Source organism: Canis lupus, chromosome 6 (assembly GCF_011100685.1).
Source record: "Canis lupus familiaris isolate Mischka breed German Shepherd chromosome 6, alternate assembly UU_Cfam_GSD_1.0, whole genome shotgun sequence".
In the NCBI taxonomy this organism is placed as follows: Eukaryota; Metazoa; Chordata; class Mammalia; order Carnivora; family Canidae; genus Canis; species Canis lupus.
Window position 1 is genome coordinate 22,606,058 of NC_049227.1, and position 26,943 is coordinate 22,633,000.

The 26,943-nt window shown below is 40.6% G+C and overlaps 1 protein-coding gene across 2 annotated transcripts in view; it reads left to right on the top strand.

The window, feature by feature from the left end:
• COG7 (component of oligomeric golgi complex 7) overlaps positions 1-26,943 on the top strand; it is a 78,331-nt gene that overhangs the window by 6,853 nt on the left and 44,535 nt on the right. For both annotated transcript variants that reach the window (XM_038540033.1, XM_038540032.1), the window contains exons 5-6: positions 14,931-15,013; positions 15,819-15,941. In XM_038540033.1, the coding sequence (XP_038395961.1) occupies positions 14,931-15,013; positions 15,819-15,941 (206 nt within the window). The remainder of the gene's footprint in view (positions 1-14,930; positions 15,014-15,818; positions 15,942-26,943) is intronic.

Below are 26,943 nucleotides of genomic sequence, written 5' to 3' on the forward strand. Positions count from 1 at the left end.
GAATATTTTCAAGCATACAGAAAAGTTGAGATAAATGTAAAACAAACATACCATCTAGATCCTGGCTTAGCATTTTACCACATTTGTTTTGTCATGAATCTAGCCACCCAGCCATCTCAATCCATCTAGGTTCTGTTTGGGATGCATTTCAGAGTAACTTCTAGATAACAGGACACTTCTTCAGCTTTCATATCGATAACTAGAGTTCATTATTGGCTTATGATTCTCTTTTTTTGAGGTAAAATTTACATTTACTTTTGACCCTTGTCAAATATGATTTTTATTTCCTCTGATCTACTAATATGTGAAATCATACTAATAGCATTCCTAATATTATATTATTCTGACAACTCAAGAACAAGCTCCACATGTTTGTGAGGTGTCTTTGCGCACGCACAAGTGTGTGGGTGTTAATGTGCTACTGGATATTTGTTGATATTTAGAATTTTTTCATAGAGATCTCACTAGCAAATATCTTTGTCAGGTTTTAGTATCGTGGTTGTGTTGGCATCAGAGAAATGATTGGAAAGCTTTGGTTTTTCCTTATTACTCTGTTAGGTTTTAAGGAACTTTTTTTTTTTTAAGATTTTATTTATTTATTCATGAGAGACAGAGAGAGAGAGAGAGAGAGAGGCAGGCAGAGACACAGGCAGAGGGAGAAGCAGCTCCATGCTGGAAACCCAATGTGGGACTTGATTCCCGGACTCTGGGATCACGCAAATCTGAGCTAAAGGCAGATGCTCAACCACTGAGCCACCCAGGCGTCCCTTAAGGAACATTTTTTTTTTTTTTTTTCTTAAGGAACATTTTTATCAAATATTGTCATGGCCCCTTTGAATGCTTTCTGCTTGCAGTTCAGCTTGGGTATGAATATTACAACCTCTGCCTTCTTTTTTGTTTGTACTTGCTTTAGTATGGCTTCACCCCTTCCTTTTTTTTTTAACCTTTAAGCTTTCCATGATTTTTTTTTAAAGATTTTATTTATTTATTCATGAGAGACAGAGAGAGGCGGAGACACAGGCAGAGGAAGAAGCAGGCTCTGTGCAGGAAGTCCGATGTGGGACTCGATCCCAGCACTCCAGGATCACGCCCAGAGCCAAAGGCAGATGCTCAACCACTGAGCCACCCAGGCACTCCGAACTTTGATTTTTTTAAAACTAATCCTTGTACTTTTTAAGTAAGTGACTTTATCCCATTTAGTTTTTATTTAACAGAAATTTTCAGTCTTGTACGTCTCTATATTTTCTGCCTTATGTTTCTTTTTCTATTTTGTTTTTATCCCTCACAGATGATGTGAAAGATAGATAACTTGACTTTAGTTTTTCTAGTGACTTAGGATTTCTTTTCTTTTTTTTTTTTTTAGGATTTCAAATTATAATAAACTCTCTCTCAATTTATCAGCCTCTTAAATAAAACATCATCTAACCCCCAGTTAGTGTGCTTTAATTCCTCCTGTTTTCTATCGTCCCTCTTCCCCACCAATCTAGAAGATTGCATAGTCTAGATTATTTTTTTAGATTTTTTTTATTTGAGAGAGCTTGCGTGCACTGATGTGCATGGCACTTAACAGACTAAGTCATGCAGGCGCCCCTAGAAATTTTTGTATTAAAGATTTTTATTTGAGATAGCGCACACGAGTGGTGGGTAGGGGCAGAAAGAGAGGGAGAAGCAGACTTCCCACTGAGCACAGTGTCGGATGTGGGGCTCGATCTCAGGACCCCAGGATCATGACCTGAGCAGAAGACAGACAACTGAATAAGCCACCCAGTCATGGGGCCTGGGGATTAAAATAGAATTTTAATCATGATATGCTATCAAATTATCCATTATTAATTTTCAGATTATTAATTTTTTTATCACATGGCTTTTCTATTTAAATTTCTAAATTTAGAAAATTTTCACATTTGTTAATATTTTATCTTTATATAACTGTTTTCTACAGTAATTGCCAGTAATTGTTTATTTATGCTCAATATCTTGTTTAAATGGATTCAGTGCTCTGTTAGACTTTTCAGCCAGTATTTTCACCATTTGTTAATTCTTTAAGGCTTCTCTTCATAACCAGGATTCTGTTTTCTTTTCTTTCTTTTTTTTTTTTTTTTTAAAGATTTTATTTATTCATAAAGACACAGAGAGAGAGAGGGGCAGAGGAACAGGCAGAGGGAGAAGTAGGCTCCATGCAGGGAGCCCGATGTGGGACTCTATCCAGGGTCTCCAGGATCACACTCCAGGCTGCAGGTGGCGCTAAACCGCTACACCACCGGGGCTGCCCAGGATTCTGTTTTCAAGTAGATTTTCTTCCTCTCAGGAAGGGCATGGGGATTATATATATATAGATAACAGATACATATATATATCCTCAGTGTAGTAAAGAATGTCTTTCTATTGCTTTTACATGTAGAAGACAGTAGCTGCTTTTAGAATTTTTAGATCACACTTTTTCCTTTAGAATCTAGAAACCTTGCTTCCTCTTCTCTGCCAACTATATTTTGCAAATCAGTATGAGACTGGCTTGCTTCTTTCTTTCTTTTTTTTTGATAGTAAGTTTCTTTTCTTTGAATATTTAAAACAGGAGTTAGCGAGCGTATTCTGTAAAGGGCTGAGTAGTAAAGATTTGGGCTTCTCTTTTTCCAATAAAACTTTATGACAAAACCAGGTGATGATTTGCCCTGCTGGCTCATAGTTTGCTGACTCCTGGCTTATAAGATTCTTTCTTTTGCTTTATAGTTTAGTTACTTCACTAGATTATTTTTTAGTTTGGGAAAAAATATTTTTCTGGAACATAGTGTGAACTTTTTTTATTTGTTGATTCATGTGTTTCTCCATTTCTAGAAAATTTCTTAAATTATTTTTTTTCCATCTTTGAGAACTTCAGATATCTGTCCATCAGCTCTCCGTTTCCCCTCTCCCTATATGTTGTGTTCTCTCTGGTCTATTTGAGCTCTTCACCAACTCTCCCCATAGTCTTTTTTTTTTTTTTTTTAAAGATTTTATTTATTCATTTGAGAGAGAATGAGAGAGAGACAGCAGGAGCCAGGGGCAGAGGGAGAGGGAGAAACAGACTCCCTGCTGAGCTGGGAGCCCAATGCTGGGCTTGTTCCCAGGACCCTGAGATCATGACCTGAGCCCAAGACAGACACCTAACCAGCCAAATCACCCAGGCACACCCTCCCAGAGGTTTTTTTTTTTTTTTTTTTTTTTTAAGATTTTATTTATTTATTCATGGGAGACACAGAGAGAGAGAGGCAGAGACACAGGCAGAGGGAGAAGCAGGCTCCATACAGGAAGCCCGATGTGGGACTTGATCCCTAGACCGCAGGACTACACTCTGGGCCAAAGGTAGGCGCCAAACTGCTGAGCCACCCAGGCATCTCAAGAGTTTATTTTTAAAAGTAATCTCTACACCCAGCATGGGGCTCAAACTCACAACCCCAAGATCAAGAGTCCCTTGCTCTACCAACTGAGCCAGCGAGGTGCCCCACCTTAGATTCTGTTAAGGAAAGCATATGTAATTTCCTTAAGAGTATAAAACATTTATAGCCTCAAATTTCTTCTCTTTCCTAGGTTAAATCTTTGAAGTACTCTCTTCTCAGTTTTAAAAACTAAAAAAGTTATTTTTTATTTTTTTTTAAAGATTTTATCCATTCATTTGACAGGGAGAGAGAGAGCACAAGCAGGAGGAGCTGCAGTCAGAAGGAGAGGGAGAAGCAGGCACTCCCTCCACTGAGCAGGGAACCCGATGTGGTCCTTGATCCTAGGACCCCAAGATCATGACCTGACCTGAAGGCAGATGTTTAACTGACTGAGCCACATAGGCGCCCCTCACTTATTAGTTCTAACAGGTTTTTTGTGGAATCTTTAGGATTTTCTGATTATAAGATCATATCATCTGCAAAGATAATTTTACTTCTTCCTTTTCTACTTGAATACTTTTAATTTCTCTTTCATGCCTCATTGCTCTGGCTAAGACTTCCAGCACTAAGGTGAATAGAGGTGGCAAAAATAGGCATTCTTGTCTTGTTCCTGATCTCCCTGTTTGAAATGGTCTTTCACCATTGAGTATTATGTCAGCTGGGGGCTTTTCATGTATGGCCTTTATTATGTTGACATAGTTTGTGTCTATTCCTAGTTTGTTGAGTTATATCATGAGAAGTGTTGAATTTTATCAAATTTTTTTCTGCATCATTTGAGATGATCATGTAGATTTTTTCTATCATTCTGTTAATACAGTATATTACTTTGATTGATTTTCATGTATTGAACCATCCTTGCATCTCAGGAATAAATTCCATTTGGCTGTAGAGTATAATCTTTTTAATATGCTGCTGATTTTGGTTTGTCAATATTTTGTCAAGGGTTTTTGCATCAGTATTCATCAGGGATGTGGCACCTGGGTGGTTCAGTTGGTAAGTGTCCGACTCTTGATTTTGGCTTGGGTCATGATCTCAGATTGTGAGATTGAGACCTGCATTGGGCTGTGCGCTGGGTGTGGGGTCTGCTTGGGATTCTCTCTTTCCTTCTTTTCTCGCTCCCTCCCCTTGCTTGAGAACACTCATCCTTGCTCTTGCTCTCGCTCAAAAAAATTCATCAGGGAAAAAAAAAAAAAAAAATTCATCAGGGATATTGGTCTGTAGGTTTCTTTTCTTGTATTTTCTTTGTCTGACTTTTGTATCAGGGTAATACTGGCTTCATAGAATGAGTTAGAAAGTTTTCCTCCTCTTTAGTTTTTTGGAAGAGTTTGAGAAGTATTGGTATTAATTTTTCTTGAAATGTCTTAGTATATTCCCTAGCGAAGCCATTTGGTGTGCTTTTCTTTGTTGAGAGGTTTTTGAACATTGATTCAGTCCCCTTATTTTAGATTCATTTAGAGTTCTTATTTCTTCATGATTCAGTCTTGGTAGATTGTGTGTGTCTGAGAATTTGTTCATTTAATCTAGTTTATCCGGGATCCCTGGGTGGCACAGTGGTTTGGCGCCTGCCTTTGGCCTGGGGCGCGATCCTGGAGACCCGGGATCGAATCCCACGTCGGGCTCCCTAAATGGAGCCTGCTTCTCCCTCTGCCTGTGTCTCTGCCAAACTCTCTCTCTGTGTGACTATCATAAATAAATAAATAAAATCTTTAAAAAAAATAATAATCTAGTTTATCCAATTTGTTGGTGTGTAATTGTCCATAGTACTTTCTATTTATTTATTGATCTTATTATTTATTTTTTTTAAAGATTTTATTTATTTTTTTGAGAGAGCGAGCAAGAGCAGGTGAACATGAGCTGGTGGAGGGGCAGAGAGAATGGGAGAAGCAGACACTCTACTGAGCATGGAGTTGGACATGGAGCTCTATCCCAGGACCTGGAGGTCATGACCTGAGCTGAAGTCAGATGCCTAACCAGCTGAACAACACAGGTGCCCCTGTTTTTGTTTTTGTTTTTGTTTTTGTTTTTGTTTTAAGAAGGCTCCATGCTCAATGTAGGACTTGAACTCACAACCCTGAGATCAAGACATGAGATCAGGAATTGGTTAGTCCACCAACTGAGCTGTTCAGGTGCCCCATGGTACTTTCTTATAATCCTTTTTATTTCTGTAAGATCAGTGGTAGTGTCCTTTCTTTAATTTCTGAACTTATTTAGTCTTTTTCATAGTGAATCTAAGTAAAGGTTTGTCAGTTTTTTTTTTCTTTTTTTTTTTCAAAGAACCACCTGTTGGTTTTGTTGGTTTTTCTTTTTTGTTTTGCTCTATTACATTGAGCTCTGCTCTGATCTTTGTTATTTCTTGCCTTCTGCTACCTTTGGGGTAGTTTGTTCTGTTTTTTCCTAGTTCTTTATTTTTTATTTTTTTAAAGGTTTTATTTATTTATTCATGAGAGAGAGAGAGAGAGAGAGAGACAGGCAGAGGGAGAAGCAGCCTCCATGCAGGGAGCCCAGTGTGGGACTCGATCCCGGGTCTCCAGGATCACGCCCTGGGCTGAAGGCGGTGCTAAACTGCTGAGCCACCCGGGCTGCCCTTTCCTAGTTCTTTAGCATGTGGAGTTTAAGATGTTGGCTTGAAATCCTTTTTAATAATGTAAGTATTTATAGCTTTAAATTAGCTCTCAGTGCTGCTTTTGTGACATCTCATAAGTTTTGATATGTTGTGTTTTTGTTTTCATTTGTCTCAAGTTATTTCCTAATTTCCCTTACGGTATCTTCTTTGACCCATTAGTTGTTTAAGACTGTTGTTTTCCACATATTTGTGAATTTTCCCATTGTTTTTTCTTCTTTTGATTTCTAGTTTTATTTCATCGTTATTGGAAAAGATATATGATTTCAATCTTAGTTATATTTGTTTCTGGCCTCAGGTATTACCTATCCTGGAGAAATGTTCTGTGGGCACTTGAGAAAAATATATATTCTGCTGTTGTTGGGTGGAGGGTTCTGTGTGTGTTTTAGGCCTAATTGGTTTATGGTGGTGGTAAAGTCCTCTACTTCCTTATTATCTTCTCTACTTGTTCTTGGGGTTCTCTCCTGATGTACCTTCTGCACCCTGTGTTCCTTTTCTTTTTCCCCTCCCTGTGGTACTTTTGCATAGGTCCCATTGTGGAATTTTTCTCTTTGTGTTTGTGTCTGCTTATTCACATGTATATGTGGCTGCTTCTTTTCTGGGCTTGGGCTTTGCTGAAAAATAACCTGATCTCCCTGGAAGCCCCTCATTGTTTACCTGGGCTTTGTTGAGATCTTTCCTCTTGCCCTTGAATTAAAGGTTGCATTCTCCCTTTGTGCTCTTCGGTTGCCTAAAGAGGATGGATTCAGTACTCATCTCCAGCCTTTTCATTCCATAACTTATGCCTTTCTCAATTGTCTGCCTGGAATGTTCTCCTCCTCATCAGGATCCTAGGACTGGAGTTGGGTTTTGGAAAGTCACCACCTGGCTGCTTTGTCCCTCCCGTTTTCTCTGATTTGTTGCAGCTACAGCCCCACAGAGCTCAGTAATGTGCTTGGGGTGTACCTCTAGTTGGGTGGGGTTGGAGAAGAAGTAGGAATGGAAGTGGCTCCCTGAATTAAAGTGGTTTTCCTTTTCTTCTGAAGGGGTTTTCTACCGGAATTGGGTTTGAATGATGTCCTCTGGGTCAGGATTATGGGCTTTGGTAGTAAGGGAAAGCTATATTTGATTGCTTTTGTTAACAGATTTAAATCAAGCTTGATTCCATACCTACTCTTTGTAGGCAGGATGGATGCAGAAGGGGCAAGTGGCATTTTTCAGCTGCTGCTGGGCTGAGGCAGAAATAAGCCTTCTCCCCTCACCTGGTCCAGACCCCACTTTGCTCCCTGTCTCCACCTTGTCCTGCCATGCTCAGCCACTCCCTGCTAGCATGCCAAGTGCTCCTGGCATCCTCATTCCTTGGCCAAAGTAACTGAATATCTGATTACTTTCTCTGAAGTTCTGTCATATAGATATTCCCCTGACTTCAGCACAGATGAAATGGTATGTTTTTCTCCTGGTAGTGAATTTTGGTGAGCATCAGGAAGGGTTTTTTCCTCCCAAGGTAATGGGCTCTTTCATCAGCTGTTTTTCCTGGAAGGCCAAGGTGGCTTTTTTTTTCCCCCAAGATTTTATTTATTCATTTGAGAGAGGGAAAGCCAGAGACAGAGTATGAAGAGACAGGGAAAGACAGAGGCAGAGGGAGGAGCAGACTCCCAACTGATCAGGGAGCCCAATGCAGCTCGATCCAGGACCCTGAGATCATGACCTGAGCCAAAGGCAGATACTCCACAAGCTGAACCAGCCAGGCACTCCTATCTAAGAGTTTTTTATTTTATTTTTATTTAAAAAATTAAAAAAAATATTTTATTTATTCATGAGAGACACACAGAGAGAGAGAGGCAGAGGCATGGGCGGAGGGAGAAGCAGGCTCCCTGCAGGGAGCCCGATGTGGGACTCGATCCCTGGACTCTAGGATCACGACCTGGGCCAAAGGCAGGTGCTAAACCACTGAGCCACCCAGGCGTCACTCTTAAGAGTTTTATTTTATTTTATTTTATTTTATTTTATTTTATTTATTTTATTTTATTTTATTTTATTTTATTTATTTTATTTTTAAAATACTTTATTTATTTATTCATGAGAGACACAGAGCGAGAGGCAGAGACACAGGCAGAGGGAGAAGCAGGCTCCCTGCAGGGAGCCCGACGCGGGACTCGATCCCAGGACTCCAGAATCACGTCCTGGGCCAAAGGCAGGCACTCAACCGCTGAGCCACCCAGGGATCCCTCTAAGAGTTTTTTTAAAGGAAATCTCGGGGATCCCTGGGTGGCTCATCAGTTTAGTGCCTGCCTTTGGCCCAGGTCGTGATCCTGGAGTCCCGGGATTGAGTCCCAAGGCATGCTCCCCACGTGGAGCCTGCTTCTGCCTCTCTTCCTCTCTATCATGAATAAATAAATAAAATCTTAAAAAAAAAAATAAAGGAAATCTCTGGGGATGTGGGTGGCTCAGTTGGCTAAGTGTCCAACTCTTGATCTCAGGGCCTTGAGTTCTGTGGACCTACTTAAAAAAGGGGCAAAATCTCTGCTAAATTAGTACATCCCCAACACGTTACCCCTTTCCATCTCTGCTTAGAGTGACAGTCTCCAAGTTCACATGCCTATTTCATTTTACACCAATGAATTCAGTTAAGTTGAAACAACTTTTTGTAGCACAATTTTACATGTAGCAGAAAGATTCATTTATCTAAAGGTTCTGAGGAAAATAATAAGCATTTTAAGGGCAGATAGCCATCTTCTAACTCATGGATTCCTGCCCATCAAAGTGAGATCTACTGATGTATTTCCAAAGTCTAGCTGGGTTATCATCACAATAGTTCCTCTCACAGATTTTCCTCCCCAGCTGGTATAAAAGATTGGGTACCTACCTGTTCGTGCAGTTTAAAAAATATTTTTTTCAAAAAAAATAAAAATAAAAAAAATAAAAAATAAAAAATATTTTTTCTAGGGGCACCTGGGTGACTCAGTGGTTGAGTGTCTGCCTTGGGCTCAGGTCAAGATCCTAGGGTTCCAGGATCAAGTCCTGCATCAGGCTCTGCGCAAGAAGTCTGCTTCTCCCTCTGTCTGTATCTCTGCCTCTCTCTGTGTGTCTCTCGTGAATAAGTAAATTTTTAAAAATTAAAAAAAACCTTTTTCTTTTTACTTTTATTTGAGACGGTGGCATCTGAGTTTTAGCCAGAAGGGGGCAGACGAGTGCCAGAGGTGGTGCTGCCAGGTAGCCTGACCCGGAGGCTGCCTCCCTGGCTTTGCAGCAGTAAGTTCAGGAGCAGGTGCTACCTTTTAGTCATTTCCTCTGCCCTTAGGAAAATATGTAAGAAACTACTTGATATTAATACCACAATGTGGCTCCTAGAGTCCATTGGTACGTGTGGAATGCTGATGTTTACCAAATTATTTCCTTAATTCCTCAAGTTATCGAATACGTGCACATTTAAGGGGTTGAGTTTGTTTGCTTTTGTACAAATCCTATCTGGTGTAATTCCATGTAGGCATTTCGAAAGGATAACTCACTTCTAAATATTATTTAAAAATACTGATTATGCGAGGAACAGCCGGGAATGCAAAGATGACTAAGATAAGGTTGCTGCCCTTCAGGGACCTCACAGCTAGGTTGAGGGTGAGGCCTGGAGAGGACAAGCATACAAATAATTTTATTACAAGATGGAATGTGAAAATTGCCTTAGCCATCCTCCCAGGGTGAGGGAAAGGATGGTGGAAAATCGAGGCAGCTTTTATGAAAGCACAAATATATGTGCAGAACTTTGAAAGAGAGATGAATTAAAATTTTTTTTTAAATTTTATTTATGATAGTCACACACAGAGAGAGAGAGAGGCAGAGACACAGGCAGAGGGAAAAGCAGGCTCCATGCACCGGGAGCCTGACGTGGGATTTGATCCCAGGTCTCCAGGATCACGCCCTGGGCCAAAGGCAGGCGCCAAACCACTGCACCACCCACGGATCCCTAAAAAATTTTTTGAAACTGTTTCTGATTATAAAAGAAATACCTATACAGGTTATTGAAAATTGGAAAGATATACATAAAATAAAAGAGAAGATGATTTACCAGTGAACTCAGCACCCAGAGATGACTGTTAGTATTTTTTTTTAAAGATTTTATTTATTTATTTATTTGAGAGGAGGATAGAGAGAGCACAAGCAGGGGGAGGGGCAGAGGAATAAGCCGACCCCACTGAGCAGGGAGCCTGACGCAGGACTTGATCCCAGGACACCAGGACCACAACATGAGCCAAATTCAAATGCTCAACCATTGAGCCACCCAGGCATCCCAAAAATTTTATTTATTTGAGAAAGAGAGAGGGAACGTAAGTTGGGGGAGGGCAGAGGGAGAAACAGATCTCTGCTGAGTGGGGGGCTCGGTCCAGGGGGGACATGGGACTCGATCCCAGGACCCCGGGTGCTCCAAGCAGCTGTGTTTCTTAAAAGCCCTCTAGCTCAGCAGATGGAGCTACACTACAAATTGAAAGTCCAAACCCACCAATGACTTCATTGGTTTCATTTTTCCTTTTCTTGAATTCAGTTAGAATTTGTTTCCATCACCAACAGTTGAAAAAGTTAAATAGTACTGGAGGTTTTACTGGGGAAAAGAACATTTTTTTCCTCTACCACTTTGTTCCCCAGTCCTGAACCCAGGAGACCACTTTTAATTCTCAGAGCTCTTTTTTCTGGCATTTCACTTTATATTCTGCATAATACATTTATTTACTTTTAAAGATTTATTTATTTCAGAGAAGCGGATAACATGCGTGCATGTGCACATGCATGGTGTGGGGTGCACAGAAGGGGGGGAGAGGGAGAATCTCAAGCAGGTTCCCCCCTGAGCATTGAGCCCAACATAGGGCTCAATCCTATGACCCTGAGATCATGATCTGAGCAGAAATCAAGTCAGATGCTTAACTGACTGAGCTACCCAGGCACCCTTTTGCATAATACATTTATTTTATTTCTTTGTATATTAATTTTAGGCACTGTCTGTTGGCTTCCTGTTGTTATAGCTAAGGATTTCACTTTCATACCACTACTTTCTCCCCTTTCCATTCTCCTCGTATACCATTGTTTTTAGTTGAATTAATAGTGTTTCTATTATCACACCTTTATACACTCAGTTCATTTTTGTAGAGTCAGCTCAGACACTATGATTTTATTTTTTATTAAGATTTATTTATTTATTCATGAGAGACACAGACTGAGAGAGAGAGGCAGAGACATAGGCAGAGGGAGAGCAGGCTTCTCTCAAGGAGCCCAATGCGGGACTCGATCCTGAATCCCGGGATTATGACCTCAGCCGAAGGCAGGCGCCCAACCACTGAGCCAACCAGGCATCCCAGCACTATGATTTTAATTCCTGTCCTATTCAGCTTCACTTTATCCTTAAGTTTCTGGTTTTCTTTTTATTCCGTTTCATTCTTGCTACGGTCCACAGGCTGTCTTTTTTTTACACAGTGGGAGTGAGGCATTCTTCTGAGTTCCTTCCCCCTTTTCTCCAGAGACTTTCCTTTTGGAATCCTCCCCTCTTCTCTGAACTGGATCAGCACCACTTCTGGAATTCTTTGCTAGATCTGAGATTTAACCTTCTGCACCTGTCAGTTGTCATTTTGGACAAGTCTTGGGAGTTAGATGATGCATCAGGGATCTGGCTGAGAGATGGTCTCAGCCCTTCTGGTTGTGTAATCTTGACTGGCTTATTTATTCCATTGCCGATTTCTGTATCCTCTGGCCCCAAAGGGTTGTGCTGAGGTTGAAGTGAGGTTGTATAAATGAAAAAGCTTTGGAAAAAGCATGAATGTAAAAGGGCAACAGGTAGCTTATACACAGTGCATTTTTTTTTTATGTTGTTACCTACTTGGTATACTGAAAGTCTTTGACATTATCCTTACCTCTTTATATTTATTGATCCATTCAACCAGATACTCTCTTTTTCCAGAAAAAATAAGTGACAGAGTGGGAGAAGGGTGAAGGGTAGCCCTCTCAGGCACATGCCTAATGGGTGGTGCCCATGTCTATACCTAGGAGGAACCAGAGCAAAGCAGTACAGACTGATGCAGTGAGGGAAATATTTTAGGATGAGATTTAAGAGCATTTCTTCCCATATATTTATTTCATTTAACAGGTGATTATGGCATATCTCCTATGAGCAAAGCACTAAGTGAGAAATACTTCCTTATGTCTAAATAGAATGTGAAATCCTATGCAGGAGCAATGTAAACGAAGTTTCCCATTGGTGCTATATGTTTGTTATATTGTCTTGTTTATAATCTAAAGTCAGTGGTTAATGTGAAATAATAAGAATCCATTGGCCCTATATTACACTGTGGGTGGATAGCATAGACTAGGGACCCCATCTTATTCACATGAGGCCTGTATCAGTTTGGGATCCTTTTGGTTGCAGGTGACAGAAACCCAATACAAACAGGCGGAGAGAGAGAGAGAGAGAGAGAGAGAGAGAGAGAGAATATATTGCTTATGGAACTGAGAAGTTCAAGAGTAGGTCTTACTGATCTAGGAGGACAAACTGTGTTGTTATTATTAGGACCCAGTCTCTCTTGCTGTTTCTTGGCTCTGTCTCTCTGTGTGTTGGCATTACTACTTCCAGGTGTACTTTTCATGTGGTGGCCCCAGGAGTTCCAGGCTTCTGTCCCCACAACTTTCGAAGAAATCCCAGGATTAATCTTGATTGCATTGATGGTCAGGCTTTTGTACCTTCAAACCAATTACTTTTGATCAGATGGATGTGAGGCTGTGGCTGGCCATACCTTGGATCCTGGAGTCAGCTTCACTGGAAATATTTAAATGAAAAATGGTCAAAAGGTACAAACTTCAGTTATAAGATAACAGATACAATGTACAACATGATGATTGTAGCTAACATTGCTATATGATATACAGGGCAGTTGTTAAGAGAGTAAGTCCTAAGAGTATTCATCAGAAGAATTTTTTTCCTATTCTTTTCTTCTTTCCTTTCTTTTTACTATGTCCATATGACAAAATGGATGTTAGCTAAACGTGTTAATATCATTTCACAATATGTGTAGATCAAACCAGCAGGATATATGCCTTAAACTCATACAGTGATGTCATATCAAAAAAACTGGAAATAAAACCAAACTAATAAATAGTAGTATGATTTGATAAAGACAATTGACATTCTCTCTGTCTTATGTGTATGTAATTACTAGCAGCTATAGGAAAGTGCTAATGGTATTATTTGGTAATATAAACTAAATTTTTTCCTTTGCAAAAAATAAAAGGAAAATGGGAGAATGGGAGGCAGGTGCATGGTCCCTCAGAGAACAACCAGACTTCTGTCATCAGAAGAAGGGCAGTAGGGTTTGGTTGCAAAACAACACATCTACCACCAGACACTGCAGCACCCAACAGATGGCTTTTCACCAGGCAGGGGCTCAGCAATGCTTTCTGCATTGAATTGGTAGTATTGGCAGCAGCCTAGAAGTCTTTATTATTGTTGCCAAAGTAGGTTTCCTATTTCTTTCTTTCTCTTTTCTGATTCAGGAACTTCCCCTGGTTTTACAAATTTGTGTTTATTTTAATGTATTCACCTTGAAAAACTTGAATTCTTCTGTAAGGGCCAAAGACTCACATGTCACCTTTGAGTTTTCCAACACTTTTACTAACTTGCCAAATTCTGTTTTATTATTTTTTTCAAGAAATGACAAGTTCTACTCTCTGGTGTTGAAATTTTTAAAGTTATGATTGTATTGTTAGACTAGTAAATGTTGTAGCAGTTTCTATCTATAAAGCATTCTTTGAGTATACACCATAATGTTGACAGTCCATAACAGAGTATGATAGGCAGTTTTTTATTCTTGTTTTCCATTTTTTTCCATCACAAACATGCTATTTATATTGCCAAAAAACAATGTTCTTTTAAACAGTCATTAATTTACATTTTTTGAGTGCCTACTGTGTCTGCTATTTTCTAGGAACAGTGAGACAAGACAGGAAAGGTCACAGCCTCATAGACCTTGTATTTCCCAGGGTGAGAAAGATAGTAAACTGTTATACAAGTAACTAAATAGAATAATACAGATTTTGATTAGTTCTACAAAGGGAAAGGTCTGATAGGGAAAAAATAATAGGAGAAACCTAATTTAGGTTAGCTGATTGGGAAAGGCCCTCCTGAAAAGGGAAGAACCACATAGCCAGAAAGATCATCCCAGGCCTAGTGAGTGCAAAGGCCTAGGGGCAGTAAGGAGCATGATTTTTTTCTCAGCAGAGAAGGGTCAAAATAGTTGAAGAGCAGTAGTTTCATATGGTTCAATCTGTACTGTGGTTGAGCAGTCCTGCTATTGACCTGCAAGTGACTGAAGCCCTCTGGGCTGCACATTCTTCCCCTGTAAAATGAGTTTCATTGATGGTTTTTTAGATACCTTTCTGTCACTGACATTTTAGGATTCTACTCAGGGCCAGAAGGAGGTAAGGCAGGTGAATTACCTAAAGCACAAAATCTAAGAAGGCTCTCACCCTGCCCTTGCACAGCCCTGAAAGTGAGAGTCTCCTTCAATTTTGCAGCCCAGGCTTAGCTCCTTCCCACCTCACCAACACACCCCTACCCCTACCCAGTCCCAATCCTGATTCAAACTCATTTCACTGTTCCCATGTAATAGTTATTTTGCTGATATATAATCTTAGCTATGTCGCTGATGCTATTGATGTGTTACCTAAACAGGCTACGGCTCACAGTGTCTGAGTCTCATTCTGCCCTTATGCTTGACTTATTTTTCATATTTATATTCTCCCTGCATGAGTTAATTCATTGTGTAGGTAGGAAGTTTGGAACCCAAGCTTACATATATCCACGTTTAGCCAGGTGAATTCTTTCTCTTTTCTGCAACAGGAAGCCTGGTAACAAGGTGTTCATGTTTTCTATTGTCCTCCCTTAGAGCAGTCCAGAGTGTTCGTGAAGGTGTTTACTGAAATTGACAGGATGCCCCAGTTGCTCGCCTACTACTACAAATGTCACAAGGTGAGGAGCCTGTGGTGCTTATGGTTGTGGAATGCTTCGCTGCTGGGCTGCAGAACTCCAGCTGTCATTGCTCCAAGGGAGAAACACCTGCCTCCTTGCTCTCTAGCCTTTTTCTTCCAATTAGCCAGTAGGGGGTGTTCTTGGTCCAGCCTGTGGATTCATTTGCTCACCAGTTGGAAAAAAACAAGCTCTCAGTTTTCAGCCTTTTTTGTGTTGATAGCTGCATTTCACTTACAGATGGAACAGTTATTTTAATTTCCCTCATTTTTGTCTTTCAAGGCAGAGTCGTATCTTAGGCCTCATGTCCTCAGCAAGCCTAAAGAATTTTCTGTCTTCTAGAATAGTTGACATGGCATAAAAACGTCAACAGCTTTCCAGGCTAACTTAATGCCTTCAAGTCCAGCACTCTTGTATGTTTTAAGCTGTGGTGTTGGGCCATGAAGCTAAAGTGCACGTGTGTGTGTGCGCCCGTGCACACACACACACCTCTTAAAGTCTATTGGGAAGACTGTAGCAGGCCCAGTGGAAGGGACTTGGCGGGCTTTTGGGGCAAGGTAAAAGGAGAAAGGAGCCCTTGGAGAGCAATGGATTTAAACTCTAATCCGTGATCAGGGCAGGTGACTGTGAAGTCTTCCTTCTGCCACCCACCCCACCTTTGTTTGCAGCAAATGGTCATCAGTGGGCACCCGATTGCTCAGGGTGGTAGGCAGTGGGAAATCTCTTGCTTTGCTGGGGCAGCAGGGCAGCTATAGTGGGTGGCATGTCCTGTTTACTCAGCAAGGTCCCCTCTGTTCTGTCTTTGCAGGTGCAGCTTTTAGCAGCCTGGCAAGAACTGTGTCAGAGTGATCTCCCCCTGGACCGACAGCTCACTGGATTCTATGATGCCTTGCTCGGGGCTTGGCATACGCAGATCCAGTGGGCAACGCAGGTAACAGCTCGCTGGGTCCTAGGGAACGGGTGGCTGCCCTGGGAGTGGTGTCCCCACTGCTTCCAGCACTGCTTGAAACACCTCCTTGTTTGCTGCCCTTACCAAAGGAGTTAAAGATAAGCCTCGAAACCCAAGGCAGTAAAATCTTTAGGTCTCCTTAAAACTCCTCTTATCATTCTTATCTGTATCTTAAACAGAATCTAATGTGACAGTGTTGCGTGTTGTTCGGCCAGGGAGCCCATGGAATTCCTGAAGGCCATTATCTTCTAATCTAAACGCAGGAGGCCCTTGGTCAGGTGGTGTTTGACTGAACAAGATTGTTTTTATCTGAACTTCGGGTATAATGTACCTGGCCTAAAGTTAGTTTCCCTTGTTCACACAGCATGCCCAGAGTTCGAGGAAGAGTGCAGTTTTAAAGGTGCCCTCTGACTTAGGGGACTGATACGACAGAGGAACTTCATTTCCAGTGGAAGCTTCCCATCACTTATTTTCCCCAAGCCTCTCGGCATGGCACTTTCTGCCATCCAAGGCCTGAACCCTTGTTCCTGGGTCTTGATGCCACAAGATGCCCCAGATCCTCTTTCTTTCTTTGAGGAGAGAAAAGGCTGTGACTTACTGTCCTGTGGATGGTGTGGCTTGGTATTTTGTGTTTGCTTTCAAAATGAGCTGTGAATTCCTCTGGCAGGGTTCATTTCTCCCCTGCTGTATAGGAACTTGACCATAGCTGGAAAGAATCCCTCATCCAGGGTTTGTTGCTCCCTTTGGTTAAAGTGCTCTGCTCCATTCTTGTTGCTTCTCCTGGAGCCAGTGGAACTCAGATTTAGGTCACAACAATGCAAAACACAACCTCTAGACGTTTCGCAACATTTATGTCAATTGTCGCTCTTCAGTCACCCTGTTGCTGCACATTCATTTCTGTGTTCCTTCTTCTGTCTTGTGTCATGAGGATAAAACCAGTTTACATCCACATGTGTAAAGGCCATTAACTATCTAAGAAAAAGGATTTAGACCTCTCAGACTTCTGTTCAGGCCTCGTCCTAAATTTTGTAAGATGTGAGTTTGTGCCAATTGTTACTTTTGGCCCATGGCCCATTTCCTTTTCAGAGGGTAATAAGCATAATAAGTGGCTCTCATCTCCTGAAGCTTAGTATAGTACAAAAGAAAACCAAAGACACCACAGTAAATGTGTCCCCTTCTGACTTACCCCCCACCATTTTAATATGAAAAATTTTCAACATATAAAAGAGTTGAAAGAATTGAATGGTGACCACCCAGGCACCCATTTTGCGCACTTTCCAATGAATATTTTGCTATGCTTGCTTTATCATAAATCTGTCTTTCCATGTATCTATCCATTCATTGGTCTGTTTTTTTTTTTTTAAGATTTTATTTATTTATTCATGAGAGAGAGAGAGAGAGAGAGAGCTAGAGGCAGAGACACAGGCAGAGGGAGAAGCAGGCTCCATGCAGGGAGCCTGATGTGGGACTCGATCCCCAGTCTCCAGGATCAGGCCCTGGGCTGAAGGTGGCGCTAAACTGCTGAGCCACCTGGGCTGCCCTTTTGGTCTTATTCTTTTATTCATTTCAAAGGAAGTTACAAATATCATTTACCTCTGGACATGCATATTAGTAACTAGAGTTCAATATTTGTTTCCTTTTTTCTTTGAGGTAAAATTGTGAAATGAAATGATCTTAAATATGCCACTTGATTAGTTTTGACAAATTCTGTTTAACATAATCTCTGTTAAGATACAGAGAACATTACCATCATTATAAGAAGTTCTCTCATGCTCCTTCCTAGTCAGTACCCCTGGGGGCATCCACTATTCTGATTTTTTAGCACTATAAATTAGTTTAGCCTGTTTTTGAAATTTTTTTGTTTGTTTTTGAATTTTACATAGAATTATATAGTGTGTGTTCTTTCCAGTAAGGCTTCTTTGATTCAGGGGCATATGTTTGTGAGATTTATTCACATTGTTGTGTGAATCAGTACTTTGTTCCTTTTTATTACTAAATACTGTTACATGGCATGAATAGACTACAGTTTGTTTATTCATTCTTATATTGAGGGACACTTGGGATATTTCCAGTTTGAGGCTATTATGAATAAAGAGGCTAATGAACATTGTTCTCTAAGTCTTTTTGTGGATACACATGTTCATATCTCTTGGGTAATTACCAAGGAGTGGAATTGCTGGGTCATTGGGCGGGTGTATGTTTAGATTTATAAGAAACTGCCAGACATTTTCCCAAAGTGTTGTATGTTTTATATTCCCACAAGGGTGCAAGAGTCCTGATTGCCCTATATTTTTGCCAACGTTAGATGATGTCAGTCTTTCTAAGTTAGCTGTTCTAGTGGGTGTGTTGTAGTATCTCATTGTGGTTTTAAATTGAACTTTCCTGATGACTAAGGATGTTGAACACCTTCTCAGTGTGCTTATATCTTCCTTTGTGAAGAGTCTGTTCAGATCTTTGGCCCATTACAGAAAACTGTGTTGTTTGCGTTTTCATTATTGAGTTGTAGGAGTTCTTTATATAGTTCAGATAAAAGTCCTTTGACAAGTATGTTTTATAGATACTTCCTTCCAGTCTGTGGCTTAAACAGAGGTATTGACTTTGATGAGGCCTAATTTATCAATTTTTTTCTTTTATAGTTATTGTTTTTTAAGAAACCCTCCCCAGATTGCAAAGATGCCCTTCTCCTAGAAGCTTGTTTAGTTTTTATAGTAAGGTCTGTGGTCCATCTTGAGTTGGTCTTTGTGTAAGGTCAGGTCAAATTGTTTTCAGGTGGGCTGTTTATGTTGATTCTGTAGCTCTAGTTGAGACGTTCGGTTTTATGGTCTGTGAACTTGGCGGTAGGTGGTTCTTTGGCTGATGGTGGGAGGAATTCCTTTGCCAGATCGCTTCAAAGGACAGGGAATACCTTTGAGCATAAGAGACCCAATGTGTTTTAACTGAAATGTGTAAAAAAAAAAAAAAATGCCACTAAAGGTTTAGGATCTGACTTTATAGTTTCAGCTGATCAACCAGTTAAAGCTCCTTAGAACGAGTTACTTAGTTTAATTCTTCCCCTACCCTGGGTCACTGGAGTAGGAGAGAAGTGGAAAGGAGATTTTCACTGTGCCATCCTTCCTCACAAGATGTGGCAAGGAGTCAGAATTCCTTTTTCTAGACAAGGCTCATTTCCCTTTCTTTCTCGGGTCCCTTCCTTTCTTGCAGCAAAAGGTTTCTTCGGTCAGATGACAATATTGGGCTGGGTGGTATCTGAAGGTGATGATTCTCTGACATTAGCATGTTTGCTCATAGTGAAGGGACTTCACTGGCCAGAGACGGGAGGATCTGTATTGGTACAGCTATGTGTGTGGTTAGTGGAACCATGCAGTGGAGGAACTGTGAGTTCAAGACAGAAGTGTGGCTTTCTCGGGAAGATAGAGTCTGGAGCAATAGAGTGAATGATGACATTGCTGTTTTAAGAATGATTTTGGGAAAAAAAAAAAAAAGAATGATTTTGGGGGCAGCCCGTGTGGCTCACTTCAGCCCAGGGCGTGATCCTGGAGACCCGGGATCAAGTCCCACGTCAGGCTCCCTGCATGGAGCCTACTTCTCCCTCTGCCTCTCTCCCTCTCCTCTCTGTGTTTCTCATGAATAAATAAATAAAATCTTTAAAAAAAAAAAAAAAGAATGATTTTGGTGTCAGAGCTTCACCTATGTAGTTTCCCTGCCCGGGAAGCTTAACCCTAATGCTGTCATGAGGAAACATGCAGAGAGGAGCACCTGGGTGGGTCAATCAGTTGAGTGTCTGCCTTCACCTTGGGTCATGATCTCCGGGTTTTGGTATTGAGCTATTCATCAGGCTCCCTGCTCGGTGTGAAGCCTGCTTCTCATCTCCCTCTGCCGCTCCTCCTGCTCATGCTCTCTCTTTCTCAAATAAATAAATAAATAAGTCTTTTAAAAAAAAGGAAACATGCAGAACAAATTCAAATTCAAGACCATTTTGTGAAACAGTTGTCCAGGATTCTTTAAAAATGTCAATGTCATGAAAGAAAAAACTTGAGGAATTGATTTTAGATTACAGGAGACAAAAAAAAAGAATGGCAACTAAATGTGACTGCACAATCAATCCTTGATTGGATTCTACAAGATGACAAAAAAAAAAAAAACATCAAGGACATTACAGGGACTATTGGGGAACTTTGAACTTGAGCCATAGCAGATAAAGGTATTACTTCAAGACTAAGTTTGATAAGTTGTATTGGTGTCCCTATTCTGTTAGGGACAAACTCAGTACTTACATGATGAATGCAATGGTACCAAGTGTGCTCTCTTTAATGCCATAGCCAATTGGATGTTTCCTTAATAGTTGGAAGTTTGCCTAGAGGTAGAAGCAGTGTAAGAATCCTTATCACACACCCAAAGCAGTAGAGGCATGCTGAGCTCAAAAGAACCTGTGCCATCACATTGAATTAATGATGACAAAATTTAGTTTCAGGGTATCATCTTCATCTGTCCTGTTATTTTGAATTTTACTAGTTATAAAATTGAAATGATTTTTTTATTGCGGTGAAATATATATAATGTAAGATTTACCATTGTTACCATTTTTAAGTTTACGGTCAGGCAGCATTAAGTACATTGGACAATTTGATTAACTATCACTATTATCTGTTTCTAGAACTTTTTAAATCATCCCAAGCAGAAACTGTGTGCCCATCAAGCAATAACTCCCCATTCCCTTCTCCCCCCATGCCCTGGTATCTTTTGTGCTACTGTCTCTCTACATTTTCCTATTCTAGATCTCTCTTAGAAGTGGAATTATACAGGGGCACCTGGATGGCTCAGGTGGTTAAGCATCTGCCTTTGGCTCAGGTCATGATCCCAGGATCCCTGGATGGAGCCCTATATAGGGCTCACTGCTTAGCAGAAAAGCTGCTTCTCTCTCTCTCTCTTTCTTTCTTCCTCCGCCTCTCCCCACCACTTATTCTCTCTTTCTCTCTCTCTCTCTCAAATAAATAAATAAAATCTTAAAAAAAGTGGAATCATACAATATCTATTCTTTGTGTCTGGCTTATTCCACTTAGCATAATGTTTTCAAGGATTATCTGTTGTAGCAGATATCACAATTTTCCATTCCTTTCTTACGGCTGAATGATTTTCCATTATATGTATCTACCACATTCTGTTTATTCCCTCATCTGTTAATAAGCACTTGGATCGCTCCCACCTTTTGGCTATTGTGAATAATGCTGCAGTGAACATGGGTGTACAAAAACCTATTTGGATCCCTCTTTTCATTGGTTTTGAGGTATATATCTAGGAATGGAATTGCTGGATCATATCATGTTGGATATGATCATATCATATCATATCATATCATATCATATCATATCATATCGTTTAACCTTTTCAGGGACTGCCAGACTGTTTTCCACAACAGGTGCACCATTTTACCTTCCCACCAGCAAATGTGTGAAGGTTCCAGCTTCTCTACATCTTTGCCAACATTTATTTTCCTTTCCTTTTATTTACTTATTTATGTATTTTAAGGTTGTATTTACTTGAGAGAGAGAGAGAATGAGAATATGTATGGGTTGGGGAGGGGCAGAGGCAGAGGGAGAGGGAGAGAATCTCAAGTAGATTCCCCACCTCGGGCGCGATCTCACAACTCAGAAATAATGATCTGAGCCAAACCAAGAGTTGATGCTTAGCTGACCAAGCCACCCAGGTGCCCAACTAAACTTTTTTTCTAAGAGTTTTATACTTTTAATGTTTGGGTCTGATTAATTTTGACTTAAATTTTTTTTTTTTTACTTAATTTTTTGTAGTGGTGCAAAGTAAGGCTCCAGTGTTTTTCTTTTGCATGTAGATAATCCAGTTTTCAGAGCACCACTTGTTGAAAAGTCTGCCCTTTGCCCATTGAATAGTCTTGGCACTCTTTTAAAAATCATTTGACAGTGTATGTGACAGTTTATTTCTAGGCTCTCTATCGCATTGGGCTATATGTCTGTCCTTATAGCTGCTGCCACACTGTTTTTTTTTTTTTTTTAATTTTTATTTATTTATGATAGTCACACAGAGAGAGAGAGAGAGAGAGAGAGGGAGGCAGAGAGGCAGAGACACAGGCAGAGAGAAGCAGGCTCCATGCACTGGGAGCCTGATGTGGGATTCGATCCCGGGTCTCCAGGATCACGCCCTGGGCCAAAGGCAGGCGCTAAACCGCTGCGCCACCCAGGGATCCCTGCCACACTGTTTTGATTAGTGTACCTTTGTAGTAAGTTTTGAAATCTGGAAGTGCAAGATAGTCAACATTGTTCTTTTTCAAGATTGTTTTGGCTATTTGAAATTCCTTGAAACTCCATGTGAATTTTTATAATGGGCTTTCCTATTTCTCCAGAAAACATTTTTGGGATTTCAATAGGGATTACCTTGAATCTGTAGATGGCTTTGGGTAGTATTACCATCTTAACAGTATTAAGTCTTCCAGTCTATGAACACAGGATGGTCTTGACATTTATTTGTATCTTTAATTTTTTTCAGCAGCTTTTCATTATTTTCAGCATATAGGTCTTTCAGCTGTTATTAATGGTATTATTTTCTTAATTTCCTTTTTGAGTTGTTCATTGCTAGTGTACAGAAATGCAATTGATTTTTGCTTGTTGATTTTTTTTTTTTTTTTTTTTTTTTTTTTTTTTTGATAGTCACACACAGAGAGAGAGAGAGAGGCAGAGACACAGGCAGAGGGAAAAGCAGGCTCCATGCACCGGGAGCCCGACGTGAGATTCGATCCCAGGTCTCCAGGATCGCGCCCTGGGCCAAAGGCAGGCGCTAAACCGCTGCGCCACCCAGGGATCCCCCGCTTGTTGATTTTATATCCTATAATTTTGCTGAATTTATTAATGTTAATTTGTGCGTGTATGTGAATTCTTTTGGGTTTTCTACATTACAAGATCATGCAGTTTATGAAGAGAGATAAGTTTTTCTTTTTTCCTTTACAGTTTAGATGCCTTTTATTTCTTTTTCTTGTCCAATTGTTCTGGCTAGAACTTCCAAAACTATGTTGAATAAAATGGCATATTTGTCTTGTTCCTGGTCTTAGGAAGGGGAAAAACTTTCAGTATTTCATCACTGAGTATGATAGCTGTTTTTCTTATGTGGCCTTTATCATGTTGAGGAAGTTCTTTTCTATTCCTAGCTTTTTGTTTTTGTTTTTAGATTTTATTTATTTATTCATAAGAGACACACAGAGAGAGGCAGAGACATAGGCAGAGGGAGAAGCAGGCTTCCTGCAGGGAGCCTGATACAGGACTTGATCCTTGGACCTCAGGATCACGAGAGCCAAAGGTAGACACTCAACCACTGAGCCACCCAGGCATCCCTCTATTCCTACTGAGTGTTTTTTTGTTTGATTCATTTAACTTTTTTTTTTTTTTAACAGTAAAGGATGTTGAATTTTGTCAAATACTTTTTTTCTGCATAAACCGAGATGGTCATGTGTTTTCTTCCCTTGATTTTCTTAATGTAGCATATTACATTGATTAATTTTTTTTAATTTTTTATTTATGATAGTCACACACACACAGAGAGAGAGAGAGAGGCAGAGACACAGGCAGAGGGAGAAGCAGGCTCCATGCACCAGGAGCCCGATGTGGGATTTGATCCTGGGTCTCCAGGATCCCGCCCTGGGCCAAAGGCAGGCGCTAAGCCACTGCGCCACCCAGGGATCCCACATTGATTAATTTTTATGTATTGAACCATTCTTCATTTTAGAGATCCATCCCACTTGGTCATGGTGTATAATCCTTTTAATATGCTTGCTGAATTCAGTCTACTATTATTTTTGGGTATTGTTGATTGTGTTTTTATAAAGAGAATGGTCTGTAATTTTCTTTTAGAATCTGATTGGCTTTGGTATCAAATTAATGCTGGCTTCATAGAATGAGTTAGAAAGTGTTTTGTAGGGCAGCCCCGGTGGCACAGCGGTTTGGCGCCGCCTGCAGCCTGGGGTGTGATCCTGGAGACTCGGGATTGAGTCCCACATCGGGCTCCTTGCATGGAGCCTGCTTCTCCCTCTGCCTGTGTCTCTGCCTCTCTCTCTCTGTGTCTATGAGTAAATAAATAAAATCTTAAAAAAAAAGTTACCTTAGAAAGTGTTTTGTATTAGTTTGCTAGGACTGCCATAACTAAATATTACAGACCGAATGGTTTTAACAGTAGAATTCATTTTCTCATGGTTCTGGGGACTAGAAGTCCAAGGTCAAGGTATTGGCAGGGTTGGTTTCTTCTGAGACCTCTCTTGACTTACTGGTGGCAATCTTCTCCCTGTGTCTTCTTTTTATGGGTGTCTGTGTCCTGACTCCTCTTGTTATAAAGACACCAGTCAGATTAGATAAGGGTCCACCCAGATGACCCATTTTACCTTAATTGCCTCTTTAAAACTCCTAGGTCCAAACATAGTCACATTCTGGATACTGGGGGTTTGGACTTTTTTTTGGCGGGGGGGAGGTTTGGACTTTTAACATGAATTTTGAGGAGACACAGTTCAGAATATAGAATGCTCTCCAATGTTTTTAGAAGAGTTTGAGAAGGATTGGCGTTAATTCTTTTTTTGGTGGGGGTTGTTAATTCTTTTAATGTTTGGTAGAATTCATCAGTGAAGCCATCTGGTTCTCAGTTGTTCTGGGGTTTTTTTGCTAGGAAGTTTTTGATTACTGATTCTGCCTCCTTCCTACTTAGTTATAAAGACTATTTAAATTTTCTCTTTCTTCTTCAGTTACTTTTGGTAAATTGTGTTTCTAGGAATTTGTCTATTTCATCTAAGTTATCGAATTTATTGGCATATCCTTCATCATAGTGTCATATAATCCCTTTTATTTCTGTAAAATTGGTAGTAAATGTACCCATCTTCATTTCTGATTTTATTTTATTTTTAAAGATTTTATTTATTTATTCATCAGAGACACAGAGAGAGAGAGAGGCAGTGACACAGGCAGAGGGAGAAGCAGGCTCCCTGTAGGGAGCCCGATGTGGGACTCGATCCTGGGACTCCAGGATTATGCCCTGGGCCCAAGGCAGGTGCTAAACCGCTGAGCCATCCAGGCATCCCTCATTTCTGATTTTAGTAACTCAAGTCTTCTTTCTTTCTTTTTTTTTTTGTCAGTCTAGATAACAGGCTTGTTAATTTTGTTGATCTTTTCAAAGAACCAACTAGTTTTGTTGATTTTTAAAATTCACTTTCTGTTCTTTATTTCATTTACTTCTCCTCTGATCATTTTATTTCCTTCCTTCTGCTAGCTTTGGGTTACCTTTCTTTTTTTTTTTATTATTTATTCATGATAGTCATAGAGAGAGGAGAGAGAGGCAGAGACACAGGCAGAGGGAGAAGCGGGCTCCATGCCAGGAGCCCGACGTGGGACTCGATCCCGAGACTCCGGGATCGCGCCCTGGGCCAAAGGCAGGCACCAAACCGCTGAGCCACCCAGGGATCCCCCTTTTTTTTCTTTTTCTTAATGTGTACAGTTAGGTTACTGATTTGAGATATTTCTTCCTCTTTAATGTATGTGTTTAAAGCTACAAAATTCCCTCTTAGTGTTGCTTTTGCTGTATCCCATAACTTTGGGGAAGTTGTGTTTTCATTTTCATTCCTCTCAGGGTATTTCCTCATAAAATTTTGAGTTTATTGATTTTATAGTTTTTAAACTTGCACCTCTTTTGGCCTTAGAGTTACCTAAGATTGGCCTTACATCTTGTTTTCATGTTTGTACATGTTTAAGTTATAATAAAAAAGCATTTGAGAGGCACCTGGGTGGCTCAGTCAGTTAAGCATCTGTCTTTGGCCCAGGTCATGATTCCAGGGTCCTGGATCGAGTCACACATCAGGCTCTCTGCTCAGCGGAGAGTCTGCTTCTCTCTTTCCCTCTGCTCCTCCTTTTGCTCTGCTCTCTCTCTCTCACTCTCTCAAATAAATAAATAAAATCTTTAAAATAAAAAAACTTAAAAAGTTAAACATTTGACCAACACAGGGGAGACTGTGAGAACTACTCTCTAAATGTACTGCGTACATTTTTCCAGGTTTGTCCAAGAGATCAATAGTATATAAAACAGGAAAAAAAAAAAGACTTTTTAAAAAGATTTTTTTTTATTTATTAGAGAGAGAGAGAGAGAACACAAGCAAGGGGAGCAGGAAAGGGAGAAGCAGGCTCCCCACCAAGCAGAGAGCCTGATGTGGGGCTTGATGCCAGGACCCTGGGATCATGACCTGAGCAGAAGGCAGACACCAACTGAGCCACAGGTACCCCTGGACTCTTGGTGAATAAGTATATCTATAATCTTTTTTTTTTTTTAATATTTTATTTATTTATTCATGAGAGACATACAAACACACACACACAGATATTGAGAGAGAGGCAGAGGCAGAAACACAGGCGGAGGGAGAAGCAGGCACCATACAGGGAGCCCAGTGCAAGACTTGATCCCGGGACCTCAGGATCACGCCATGAGCCAAAGGCAGATGCTCAGCCGCTGAGCCAGCCAGGTGTCCCGTAAATCTATAATCTAAAAGGCCCTGGATACACTCTTCCCTGATGGTCCTTAGAATAAAAGACAAATCCATCTTTACTGAAGATCAGTCTCACGGGGTAGAGGTGGCTGTGGACTGGTCTGTACATCTAGCTGAATGTCCTCCGACCCTGACTCAGCGACTTGCTCTTTATTTTGTTCCCTGTCTGCCACACACTCCCAGTTCCTGCACTGTTACCCTCACTGTCCTCAGTAGCCATCTAAATACTACCTGTGATAGATTTGAAAAGAGGAGCTTGGGATCAGTAATAGACATAAAGTAGCTAATCGTCCTGAACAAGTTGCAAGTTCTGCCAGTTACTGGGCTTTCTGAGCTTGTTTGAGTTGGGGCTAAAGAATGCTTGGTGCTTCAAGCTCTTGACCAGGCCAGTTTCCAGCTGTTGGAGACATTCCTCTGAGAGCATCCAGGAGACTGCTTCTTTAAACGGTA